This window comes from Sceloporus undulatus, chromosome 1 (genome assembly GCF_019175285.1).
Source record: "Sceloporus undulatus isolate JIND9_A2432 ecotype Alabama chromosome 1, SceUnd_v1.1, whole genome shotgun sequence".
Classification (NCBI taxonomy): domain Eukaryota; kingdom Metazoa; phylum Chordata; class Lepidosauria; order Squamata; family Phrynosomatidae; genus Sceloporus; species Sceloporus undulatus.
In genome coordinates this window covers 297,850,021-297,863,286 of record NC_056522.1, presented here as the reverse complement: position 1 = coordinate 297,863,286, position 13,266 = coordinate 297,850,021, and the positions used below count along the sequence as shown (strand labels likewise).

Here is a 13,266-nt window from a genome sequence, read left to right as displayed (position 1 = left end):
CACAAACTGACTCAGGATTCAAACATTTTTACTGAACTCCTAAAGAAAAAATTGGCACTGATGAAATTAGATACCAGAAAAATTCAAACCTCATTATATTATTCTAAAGCATATTATTATGAACATAGTAATAAAAATGCTTGCCTTCTAGCCAGAGGAGTTAAGAAGAGAGCAGAAAGAAAAATTATTACTTCTATTACCATATGTAGAAAATGTCTAAAACTTTCTCTCATGTTGCATCTGCACTGCAGAAATAATCCAGTTGACATCACTTTAACTGTCATAGCTCAATGCTAAGGAATTCTAGCCATTGTAGTTCATTGTGACATAAGAGTTTTGTGACAGAAGCTATGTCACAAAACTACAAATCCCACTATTCCACTAGCCATGGCAGTTAAAATGGTGTCAACCTGGATTATTTCTGTAATGCGGATACAGTCCCAATGAGATTATTAATGAATTTTAGTCCAAACTGCATTTGTCTGAAACCCCAACTAAGTTAAATATAGATGAATTTATTATTATTTTTAAATATAAAATTTCAAATTTACATTCTTCTTTTGTAAATAGACTCATAACTATGAATAAAATTAAGCAAGCTATTAACAAACTGAAGCCAGGCATATCTCCCAGCCCTGATGGCTACTCAGGAGAATTATATAAACTACTTTTTAGCAGTTAGTCCCATACCTACTTGAGGTATTTAATCAATGTATGGATTCTGTACTCTCCCCAATCAGTTGACACTTCTTGTATTATTCCCATTCCAAAAACAATGGAAGAAAATTCAGAGGCTAAGTCCATCATACCAATAACTCCAATAAATCAGGATATTCTAACCTCAATTCTTGTCAGTACAATGAATTTATTTTAGGGTAGTTGCATCCTGATCAAGTCAAATTAATGCCAGGTGGAAGACTTGCAAATTCCATGTGTAGAGTTCTTAATATATTACATCATGACATCCTGTTGAATACTCCAGCTGCACTGGTATCTTTATATTTACTGATAGTGTTTGACCACAGATTTATGACATGCTTAAGGAAATTATGGCGTGGTACAGAGCACCAAAAAGAGGCGTCAGGGAGGCACATCTCCTTTCTCCGCAGTTGCGCCGCAGCAACCAAATTGCGCAATGGTGCTGCACAGCAAGAAAGGAACGCCGGGAAGAGGATCCTTTTAGCAGCTCATTTGCAACACCGCAAACCACCAGAGACGGCGCAATGGCATTGCAGCTGTGTAGATGGTGCTGTGCAGCTGTGATGTCGTCACGCCATGATGCCGCAAAGAGCCCATCTGTCCAGGGCCTATATAAGCATTCAGAGGCTTCAATTAATGTCAATGAAATCAGCTCTCCCCCATTGCTCTTTAAAGGGATATTAAACAAGGTTGCCCTTTTTCACCTCTCTTATTTGCTTTGGCTGTTGAACCTCTAGGAAATTTGATGCACTCTAAATAGTGGGTGCACAGATTAATGGTCATCAACAAAAAAAATATTCTGTGCTGATGATATTTTATTTTATTTTTTCCCTGAAAACATTGAAGAATCCTTTTGACACTTCCAGCTGGGATGGAGTCATGCTAGCCACTTGGTTCACATGGCTGTAAATAAATCTGTGGTTTGTTGTGGTGAAATAGTGAGTTTCTACTCCAGGTGGCAAGTGATCTTCTCAGTAAAGAGCATACAGAGGGGCTTGTTGGGGCTCATTCCAGTTGCCCACATGTGGCAGAGAAGAATTTAATCTACCCAAGGAGGAGGAGACCAAGGGAGCTAAAGAGCCGCCCTAGCCATGCCAGACAGCTGCCTGGATGGATAGGCTTAGCAACATACAACAGCATTTTTAATTTAACAAACTACGAGAATCATTGGATCCTAGTATGAAATTGAAATACAAACTTATTTGGCTTAAAAACCTCTCTGCCAGCAGGGAAGTATTGGTTTTAATTTGAAACAGATTAAATATAACTTGATTTAGGCTACGAACTATCTGGAAATGACTGAAGGAAGTGGTGAGATACGTAATAATAATAATAATAATAATAATAATAATAATAATAATATGCTTTATTTTTATACTGCTTTTCCGAGGTGATCAAAGCGGTTCACAGAATCATTTAAAACTTACACATCATAAAAACAACCTCACAAAAACCAATAAAAATCGAACAACATGCAATAAAGACAAGCAAGATGGCGGCCGGGAGGAGGGCTTTACTTCTTAGCAGGTAGAGACCTGTTGTTGCTGGCCTGCTTAAAAAGAGGCAGCAACAAGCTAAAGGAAGGACAGATAGATTTGAATAATATTCTAAGTGAGAAGTGAGTGGATTTACTGAAACATTCCATAAAGGGACAACAAATACGCTGATTTAAAGTATGAATTATAATTGAATGTAAAATAGAAACTGAAGAACAGGATACCAAATGCTGACTGCTTTCGAGGGGGAGAAACCAGAAGAGGGGAATCTGAAATTCAGAAGGTGGTGATAGAAGATGGTGGACTGAAGACAGGAGAAGAAGAGAGACATTGATTGGATCGAGCAAGATTTAATATCAGACTGATTTTGATAAACATAAAATTATTAAGGTTGAGACTTGGACTAAGTGGAGGTGAGTAGAGAGGATGGAAGAAGATGATGTGGAGACAACGGTGGGATCAGAATGGATGGAGAGGAGGGGACAGTGGAGATGGAGAGAAGGCAATATCTGGATGGAGAGAAGAGCCAACAAGAGAAGGACACATAATGACAACAAATTCTAAACAGGGGAGAACAGAGGAAGGATGGGGTAATGAAGGGAAAGATTGGTGTAAGGTGAGGGGGTTGAAAGAGGAAGGGGGACAAAAGATGCTGAGGAAGGGAATAGAATTACAGAGGAAGAACAGATTAGATTTGGTTGATAAACAAGAACTTGAAATTGACAAATAGGGAGAATTTGATAAGGAAAGAAGAAGTGTTAGGGATGTTAGGAGGGGAGACGTAGATAGTTAAGGAAGTTGAGGAAGGCTGGAGTAAGTGACGTTGTGATGATCTCCCTGTGGTCTAAGCAGCCAAACAGCAGGTCTGCCTTGGCTCTTAGTCCCAGCAGATCCTTAGCTTCTCCCTGAGTCTCCTGGTATATGTTTCTACTCCTTTCTGAGTTGAAGATGACCCCTGGAGATCCTCGAATCACGCTGCCACCACCCAGTGAATTCACACTGGATTTTCCTTAACATACACTGGGACTTCTACTTCTTGCTAATCTTCTCAAGCATCAACTGGGCTGGGACACATGTAAAGGAGTGTGGAAGTAGCAGATACTTGTGGTGAAGAGCCCAACCAGCCAATCACAAGGCAGCAGTCATCGGCCAATAGAAAGCTGGCTGGTAGAACTTTAAAAAATTCTGTGCTGAAGTTGAAGTTGGCAGTTGGCCATTGACAGTTGAGAGTAGAAGTTGGGGAACAGTTAAGTCCGAGAGAGGACTGTGTTCCAGGAATTCCTGAGGGAACAGTAATTTGTCAGTGTGGGTTTTAATTGTAGACCAAGAGAGGGACTAGTGGTCTCAGAAAGGGACGGTAGTAGAACTGGAGGTCTAGTAGTGAGAGGCTCAGAGTTAGCCAGACTCTGGAAGAGGGGTCTTGGTTGATTAATATCCTGAGGGATATTATAGCCTGTGTGGCTGAGTTACTAACAGAGATAGAAGAACCAACCTGTAACTAAATAACCAAGCAAGTCAACAATAACGATTTCATGTCCAAGTTACATTTTACCATTCTATTTTAAAATAAACTTTTGTTGCTGTTTGAACATCCGCTTGGCCTGAGTTTTGAAATTATAACACGCTACTAAACACTGAACATTTAGAGGGATTGAGACATCATAGAGAGGGATCGGTTGTGCATCACATAACTTGGTGGCAGCGGTGGGATTAAAAGAAACCCATGGAACTGACATCATAAGGAGAAGAAATAAGGTGAAGGAGTGTTGTCTTCACAATACTTTTAAGAAAGTATTTATTATAATTAAAACAGAACAAAAAGATATAAATCATGCAAGATCCTAAGGGCCTTGCAGGTACAGTATGTGTAATTCTAATAGTATTCATTTCATGCAAGCAACCAGAAAAATAATAAATAAGGTCTAAATGTCCAAGTCTGACACATTCTCACCTAACTGATATACTAATGTAATATGCCAGCCCTGATAGATTTGAAATATAGAACCCATACAAACAGGCCAAAATAAAGCTGCTTTGGGTCACTTTGGAGGTATGCTGTTTAAATGATGCATGTGTCCTAAGAGGCCAGAAAACATGCCAAAGCCATGCTACAGTCCTAAAGACTGGAGTGTGGCTTTGGTGCGGCTTCCGGACTCTTAGGATGCATGCATCATTTAAAGAGCATACTTCCAAAGTGACCCGAAGCAGCTTTATTTTGGCCTGTCTGTACCGGCCCATAGTTACAGGTCTTAGTTTAGCATAGACTCTCCGCCTGAATTATGTCTTCTTTCTGTAGGCAAAATGTGACAGTTTTCCTAACCTGTAAGACTAACTTGAGGGAGACCTTCCCACCTTGAATTCTCACTGTGGAAACTACTAACTGCTGAAGACTCTCTCTGTGTCTCTGTCTCCAACTCAGAGGCTTTTTCTCTTAGAAGCTTCCGGAAGAAACTCTCGCTCCTGCTCACTGATTGGTCAAGTGAGCCTTCCGTCAACTGTGATGTCATTACTTATTTGCATGTGCCTCCTTCTCAGCTTACTCTTAGTACCTAGCAGAAGTCTTCCAATGACTGGAGGCCCAGTCATTAAGCCATATTAAGAGGGACAGAGAGAGAGAGAGGAGAAGGAGTATTGAGTAAGATTACTGAAAGTAATAAGAGGGATAGGTTAATGGAGTGGGGAAAGGGTGAGAAAAGAGGTAGGCAAGGAAGGGTTAAGAGGGGGTGACAGGAATAAAAGGATAGTCAGGAAAGTGAAGGAAGGGAAGGAAAAAATACTAAGAGTCGATCCAGATCATAAAAGTGATTTAAATGGGTGGCAGGTGAGGGAAGGGGGGAAAGAAGACAAATTTACAAAAGAATGAAAACATGTAAAAACAAACAAAAAACAAAGAAAAGAAAATCCTGAGGAATCTTTTCCTGAGTTGAAAAAAAAATTCTTAACATGTTTAGTATTTACACTGGCCTCAAAATAAATGTTCAAAGTTCATAATGATGTGTTCAAATGTTGCTCTCCAAGCACAAAAACACTGGCAGCAGTTAATTGGCTTTCAAATGCAGCCTTCAGGCTTTGTCCCGTTTAAGCATCATAATTACAAAGGATATATCACAAACTGATTCCACAAACTCATAACCTAATAACAAAGTGGATGAAAATCAAAGTTCAGACATGGCCATCTTTTTTTTAAAATTCCTTATTATGTACAATAACCCTTATAAAAATGTTCTTTATTCCCTTACTCTTCTTTCTATTTCAGACAATCTCCTTAACGCTCTCCCTTTCTAAATTTAACAGCTGGCACTCAAAAATAGACAAATTTATTTTCAATAAGAAGAGACTTAGATTTGGGAAATCGACTAAACATGTCATCTCTAAAAATGGATTGGCAATACCTGATAGGTACACCCATTTTCACACCTTTCAAGTGAGTCAACTAACCCAAATTATTAAGCATGATATTGCTTCTGAATAGGTCAATTTAGAAATAAAACATGCTTCCTTGATGGAATTTAGTCTTTTTTCTCAGAATACAAAAACTCCTTCAAAACAATATGAAACCTAGTTCTGTTAAACTCACTGATGATCTGGAAACAATGGCAGAATGAACTTGTTTCTGAACCTTCTCTGATTAAACTTTTTCTTTTACATCCCCAATTTCAAATGCCAGATAAATCTATAGTTGCCCCTCTTAACTCTCGGATCTGAGATCCGCATACTTGAATATGTGTGGAGGGGCGACCTCTGCTATTTATAATGGCGCACGCACCACAAGATAATATATACGTATCAGCAGGCGCAAGGGCAAGCGCAAAAGAAAATGAACTTCTGCCAGCACACCGTTTCTAAACTTCTGCAAAGCAAGTGGCCATTTACTGAAAGAAACTTACCACTCAGTTTTAGATTGTTCTTTCACAACTCTTCCAACGTGTTCATCTACCGCAGAAAGCAGTGAGCACTGAATGGCCTAGGAATACACATGGCTATAAAGCAACACATATGACCATTGGCTATACAGCATCAAATAAGTTCCAAACACAACACAAAACAGAAAGATAGACTGGCACTAATCTTGAGCCAGTCACCTCTGTTGCCCTAAACTACAGTACTTCACAAGGTAGTTATGAGAATAAAATGATGTGGAGTAACCATATCTGCTGTCTTGAGTTCCTTGCAGTTTAAGCAAGACATAAAAGGTAAAAAAAATTAACTAGCCAAGGGCCGAAACAGACCGACTCAAAGGGGTGGCGTGATGCCGCCCCTGAAAGAGCCACGTGGGTGCCGCAGTAACCACAGACTCCAGCACCACTCTGGCTTTTTTCTGGTGCAAAAACAAGCGACCAAATGCTATTCCTTTTTGCGCCAGAAAAACGCTGCCATTTCTACTGCCACTGTGGCTTCATGGCAGTCCTGTGGCACTGCATGCCAGAGCGCCAAAAAGCTGTCCCCATGTGGGCAGCAGGGCAGCATGACGCCAGCTTCGGGGCAGCATTGGGGCATGTGCATACGCCATGCCCCCACACCACCAGGAAGCTGGCCCCAAGTTCATGTTCATCCTCCTCAACCCAAGTGATTTATTATGGCATACTCAGCTGCCAAACAGTCGGAAATTGAACATGGGAAGCTTTTCCCATCATAGAATTCCAATCCGTTAGTCATAGTGCCTTGAAATGAAAGTGGCTTTTTTCAGAAAAGAGGGCTGTAACTTAATAGATGTGAATAACAACAATCATTTGGCTCTATTATGGGCCCATCAAGCAGAACAGGATTGCTTGAGCACAAGACTAGGATGAAGTGGATCCAGCTTCAAATCTATACCCAATTAATAATGCTTTGTTTCCAAACCTTTGGTGATATGTAGTTCTAAAAGAACTATTTCCTAGTAATTCAGAAGCAATTAAGGCTTACAGTAAATGAATGAAGGTACTGTTGAAGCCTCACAACTCCTTTTATATTGCTGTGTTAAATGGAATACAATGCTCAGGCAGGCAGTAAGATAATCCAGATATGAAGTGACTTCTGTCTGGCTAGTATTAGAGAAAAGTCTGCCTGCCCTCTGGAAAATGCAGAGTTGATGCGGAAATACTATGTCTGAAAGCAGTTGCTCATTGACTGGCCATGCGCTGCTCCTGTGGAAAATGAAAAGGCCTTCTGCGTTGGAGGAAACCTGAGTTACTTTCCAGCCATTTCCCCTAGAAACCTCTGCTTTTTGCACATCCCACCGCTTTCTTTGCTGCCGTGAGAAGAGGCTGGCCTGCCCAAAACAGCCAGGAGGGTCATCATAGGTGAACAACTCTGGGAAGTATTCATGGGAAGGGGTGAATACATCCAGGGAAAGAGAACCCAGGGAAGATCCTCCTGACATCTCAGCTTCCATCTCAGGGTGACTTCAGCACCGAAGTGCGACTGGCATTGCTCACCCTGAAGGGCAACTAGCCCTCAGGGCCTTAGGAGATGATGCACTTTTTGGAGGCTTCAGTTAGCATCCCTTTCCTTGGTGACTGCCTTATTTTATCAAGAGTAAAAGGCACCAGGAAGTCTGACCAAAAAAAGGAGGGATGGAGCCCAACTAGAAAACTGATACCTATTTTTCAAAGAATTAGTGGTATTTGCTTTCTGCCTTGTAAAAAGGAGGGAGGGAACCTATGGCCACCTTTAAGACTGACGGGTTTTTATTTCTGCGCCAGCTTTTGTGGAACTAGCCCATTTCCCGGGGGCTGTGTGTGTGTGTCGACTTAGGAAAGGCCGTGACTGGCATAGCATAGGCTTTTCTTCGGCAAGGACTATCCAGACTCAGAGGGGGTTTTGCCAGTTCCTCCCTTGGGGAGTCACGCTCTCTCAGCCTCAGAGGACGGCACTGGCTCCCCTGCAGAGCGGGAGGCTTACCCTGAGGTCCTGGAAGGCCTGCTGGAGGGTGGCCAGGGGGTGCTGGCGGTGAGGGCCGGCCACGGCGCAGAGGACGCAGACGAGGGCCTGGTCCTGCTGGCAGTAGAGGCTCAGCGCTTGCCCCTGGTGGGCCTGGCAGCTCCTGCGCTGCGCCTCGCGGCGGGGACCCCCCGTTCTTCCTCCTCCTCCTGCCGCCGCCGCCAGGTCGGCCATGCGGTGCCCCGAGAGCCTCTGGCGGTGCTCCTGGGCGTGGAGGGGGCAGAAGCTGAAGCCGCAGTCGAGGCAGGCCTGGGCCGCGCTTTGGGCCTCGTCGGGCTCGCAGGCGTCGCAGGAGCCATCTTGCAGCCAGGGCTCCTCTCCGGCCTCAGCGGAAGCCATGATGCCTTTCTCCTCCCCGGGCTTTATTAGCAACTGCTCCCTCCTCCTCCTCCTCCTCCTCTTAGTAAACTGTCTACAAGCGGCGTCGGTGCGCTCTGCGTAATGGCGTCGTCGTCGTCGTCGGAGCTCCTTTCCTCTCAGCCCGCCGCCGCCGCCATTTGCTAATGCTCAGCTCCCCAGTCTTTCCTCTCTCTCTCTCAGACTCCCTTTTTGTTTTCTCTCGCTTTTGAGGGGATTTGGGGGCATTTTTAAAAAACAGACTGTATCTTCCTTTCTCGACCTCCTCCAAAGGTCCAAAACACACTGCAGAAATCATCCACTTTCAGACCGTTTTAACTGCCCTGGCTCAGTGCTAGGGAATCCTGGGAACTGTAGTTTGTTGTGACACCTGAGCTCTCTCTGACAGAGGAGAAGGCAATAATAATAATAATAGATTTTATTTATATCCCGCCTTTAAAGGATATTTAAAGGGAGGTTTAGGTCCAAAACACACTGCAGAAACAATCCAGTTTGAAACTGCTTTAACTGCCGTGGCTCAATGGTGTGGAATTCAGGGGACTATAGTTTGTTGTGGCACCAGAACTCTCTGACAGAGAAGGCTAAATGTCTCACTGGACTACACTTCCCAGAATTCCATAGCACTGAGGCATGGCAGTTAAAGTGGTATCAAACTGGATTATTCCTTCATTGCGGATGCAGCCTCATTGAAGCATTTTTTCCTCCATCTGTGGTGGTGGTCTTAGTCTTGGCAGCAGGGAAGAGACTCATTAAAGGGATGGAATCATAAAGTAGCTCTGGTGCTGCAACAAACTACAGTTCCCAGAATTCCACAGCATTGAACCATGGCAGCTACAAGTGGTATCAAACCCAATTATTTCTGCAGTGCAATGCAGCCTTTTCCTTTTTAAAAATAAAATGAATTTTGATCCCCCCCCCCTTTCTTCTGGTAAAGGGGGGAGATGCCACACATTTTTGTGTTTAAAGGCTCAATCTGTGGGTTTATTCCTTGTGTGTGTGTGTGTGTGTGTGTGAATGAATCAATGAATGAAGCTGGAAGCTCAGACTGGTCTGGCAATAATCAGAAAGAAAGTCCTTTGAAGTTGACAGGATGTTTCCCCCAGCCTTTCTTTCTTTCTTTCTTTCTTTGGTAGGAAGGAGGGGAATAAGGAAAGAAGCAAATTGGCTCATTTTCTTTTTCTTGGCTGCAGAGTGGGTTGAGGGTTTTTTAATTATATACATTATTTTTAATGCAGGCTTAAAGCCTCCAACTGCCAGCCCTCTCCCCCCCATCGAAAAAAACTCCCTTGCTAAATTAAGGTTGTTCAAGATATTAAATGCAAATATGTGTTACATGTTTCTTCCCCCACCATATGTTGATTTCCTAGAAATAACTTGGGGAGAGGGTGAATTGGTGGGGAAAAGAGTGGGAGATACGTGGTGGTTACTTGTACATGACCAGAGAGAACATTTGTAAGTTGCATAAAGTTCCTTATGCTGGTTGTTGTTGTGTGCCTTCCAGTTGATTTCAACTTATAGCAACCCTGTCATGGGGTTTTCTTGGCACGATTTGTTCCGAAGAGTTTTTGCCTTTGCCTTTTCTGAGGCTGAGAGAGTGCAATTTGCCCAGGGTCACCCAATGAGTTTCTATGAGTGAGTGGGGATTTCAGCCTTGGTCTCCAATGCTCAAACCGCTTCACCATGCTGACTCTATATACTGTAGAGATGTAAAATTAGGATTTAAAAAAAATAAACAGAATTGCAATTCATCTCACTTGTATGTCAGAGGCCAGATCACCTCTGCACCTGCTGAGTCTCCTTATCATGATGGTAACTAGATGGGCAGCTCTATGTCTCTGACCTACCTCTTTATAGTTCTTTATCTTTCAATCAGACCTGGACTGGACAGCTTGTCAAACACAACACCTTCCAGAAGAGAATGAATGGTTTCCCTCTAGGAAAGGAGTTAAGTGTTGTGTTGCCACCCTATTACTTGACAGATGGATTGGCTCAGTCAAAGGAAGCTGCAAACCTGAATGAGCAAAAACTGAGCAAGGCAGTTAATAATAGATGATCACCATAACTGGGGGCCAGCTTGTTAGTACATAAGAATATGTTGGAGTAATTATGCCTTTAACAACAGAAAAACATTTTGAGTGACAGATGATATGGAATAACATATATTCCATGGGACAACCACAGACTGCTTAGGAGCACATGGCATGAGGCAAAGTTACAGCAAGGGTGCAACATCCATGTAGCACAGAATAATGACTCAGAGACAACCTCCTATATGTGGTCCAAGAGACTGGTCACATGTGGGTTAGTTGAGTTGGTTTGGAGTAGTTGTTTGGAGAGTCGGTGTGTGTATATATTGTATTATATTGTACACATTGCAACTGAAGATAAAGCCTCCAGAACTTTGGATGAATCAACTGCATTTGTGAGTGTTTCTTTTGAGTGTGAAAAGTAGTCAGTGTATTGCCAATACCAATAGCTGGGAGTTTTTTTTTGTTTTTGAACTGTGCAATGATATTGTTTAGGCTGCATCTGGGTAGACTTGAAAACTATTTAATATCTATTTGAATATTTCAAGTTTTTGTAATTATTTATTATTTTAAATTGAGTTTTCTCTAAGGCACTCTGTGATTTTCAGAGAAAGGGCTGAATATAAATATTTATGTATGTACAACACTATGTAAATCTACAGCACTATATAAATAAATTTTAATAATAATAATAATTTAAATGAATAAATAAATAAGAAAAACAGCCTACTATTGCCTCCTTTCTCACTGAGTTTCAAAAACATAGGGGGTTGGGAGAGTGAACCAACCTTATCAAAAAGGGTTAATTACCCCTTACTACAGCTTACCTTTTTCATCTCTTATCTCTTTTCCTTCCCACAGCTATCTTTTCCCAAAAAAGTTATGTGGGAGCAGGTAAGTTGATGGTGGTGATGCTACATGGAAACTCTGTCAAGACCATGCCAATGAAAAATAAGTGGACTCCTTCCGGTGGCCCTGTTCAGGACCACAGCAGCAGACCAGATTGGGACCAGGCATATGTGGTTGCTGCAGTCCCAGCGCAAATGGCACCAGTGCAGCCTTGCACTACTCTTTTGGGCCTGTCTCTTTAGGGCCATAGTCTTGCTTACTTAATTTTTAGTAAAGAAAAACTGTAGCTACTGATTATATATTCAAAATGATTTGTAGCTTGACCTGATGAGTGTCTGATGAGACTGGGCCTGATGGGAGTTGAAGTACAAAACCAGCTGGATAAAACAAGTTTCCCACCCCTTAGACTCGATTGCACTGGCTTAGTGGTTTCCAAACTTTGCCCTCCAAATGTTTTGGACTTCAGCTCCCACAGTTCCTGACTGTTGGCCAAATTGACTGAGGCTGCTGGGAGCAAAAGTCCAAAATACGTGGAGGACCAGAATTTAGAAATCACTATGGAGATCAGGCTGCTGAGGTAAGAAGAGCACCCATTCGCAGCTCCTCCGTGCCTGGTCACCAGCAGATGAGAGAGCCATTCTCTTTGTATCTTCATTGCAATGACTTTGACTGCTGAGGGAAGAGAAGGGCAGCCAAGATCAGCTACGTCATGCCAGGGCCCCAGTGTCTGGTGAGAGCCTCTCCCTCCCTATTCCAGCTGCTTTGCTATTCTACTTCAGGTGTCTTGAGGGAGAGAACTGATTAACTTAATTTCCTCTCGTACCACCATTCCCTTTTTCTTGTCTGCCCCGTCTTATTTAGATTATAAGCCTAAGGGGAGAGAACTAGCCAGCATGGTGTAGTGGCTTGAGCATTGGTCTGTGGCTCTGGAGGGCCAGGGTTGGAATCCCAGCTCAGACACATAAACCCAAATGGGTAACCTTGAACAAGTCATACTCTCAGTCTCAGAGGATGGAAACCCAGAGAAACCTGCCAAAAAAACCCATGGTAGGTTCATCTTAGGGTCACAAGTTGCTAACCACTTGAAAACAAAACAAATTTGTGAGTGAGGAAGCAGTTTACTACCTTACCAACTCTGGGGGTCTGCAGTTAGGCAGGAGTAAAGAAGAAGGGTTTCCACCCAGCCTTTGCTGGCCCTTACTCCTGTGGAGGTATAGTTCTCTTGTTCCCTACAGAGTTGAGGTTCTGTTGGTGGTGACTGCAAGACCAGGTCTGATTCCTGATCAGGATCAGGACCAGCTGCTCCTCTGTATCCAGGACCTTCACTTTCCTGGCTGGTGAGGGAGGGAAGGAACGAGCAACCCAATCAATGTAATTTCAGGCAGAGAGAAGTGCGGTGCTGGCAGTTAGGCCAGGTAAGAAAAAGGATAGAATCTATCCCTTGTTTCAGCCACCCCCATCCCTCAAGATCCAGGCTGTCCTTTCACCTCACCCTCTGCTCTGCTAGTATTGCTATTGAATGCCAGGTCAGTCTGTAATAAAACAACCACCATCCATGACCTGGCTGTGGATAATAAGGCTGACCTGACATGTATTACAGAGACCTGGGTGGATGAACCTGAGTTGTGTCAGGCTAGCTTATCCCAGCTTTATCCACCTGGGTACTCAGTGCAACATCAGCTCAGACTGGTGGGCCAAGGAAGGGGGGTGCTGCTATCTTCTAGAAGGATTCTATCACTTTCACAAGAAAGCCTATCCATTCTAGCACTGACTTTGAGGGTTTGTAACTTGTGTTCAGCCAAAGAAACAAAACAGCAATCATGCTTGTATATCATCCACCCCACTCCCAGCAGCGTCCCTGACTGAGCTGGCCAAGGTGGTTTTGGAAGTGATGGAGAACCCAGGGCTGTGGTTCT

The 13,266-nt window shown here is 43.1% G+C and overlaps 1 protein-coding gene across 6 annotated transcripts in view; it reads right to left on the bottom strand.

Moving 5' to 3' along the window:
* The window catches only part of TRIM44 (tripartite motif containing 44), a 197,973-nt gene extending 189,361 nt beyond the window's left edge, over positions 1 to 8,612 (bottom strand). Inside the window, exon 1 of one of the 6 annotated variants that reach the window (XR_006105016.1) lies at positions 8,079 to 8,611. Coding sequence is in view for 4 of the 6 variants with exons in the window: in XM_042479225.1 (XP_042335159.1) it covers positions 8,079 to 8,456 (378 nt within the window). In the remaining 2 variants the exon portion in view is untranslated. Of the gene's footprint in view, positions 1 to 8,078 lie in introns of all 6 variants that reach the window. The other 5 variants (XR_006105019.1, XM_042479225.1, XM_042479216.1 and 2 more) reach the window with 5 other exon arrangements.
* Positions 8,613 to 13,266: the final 4,654 nt, after the last annotated feature.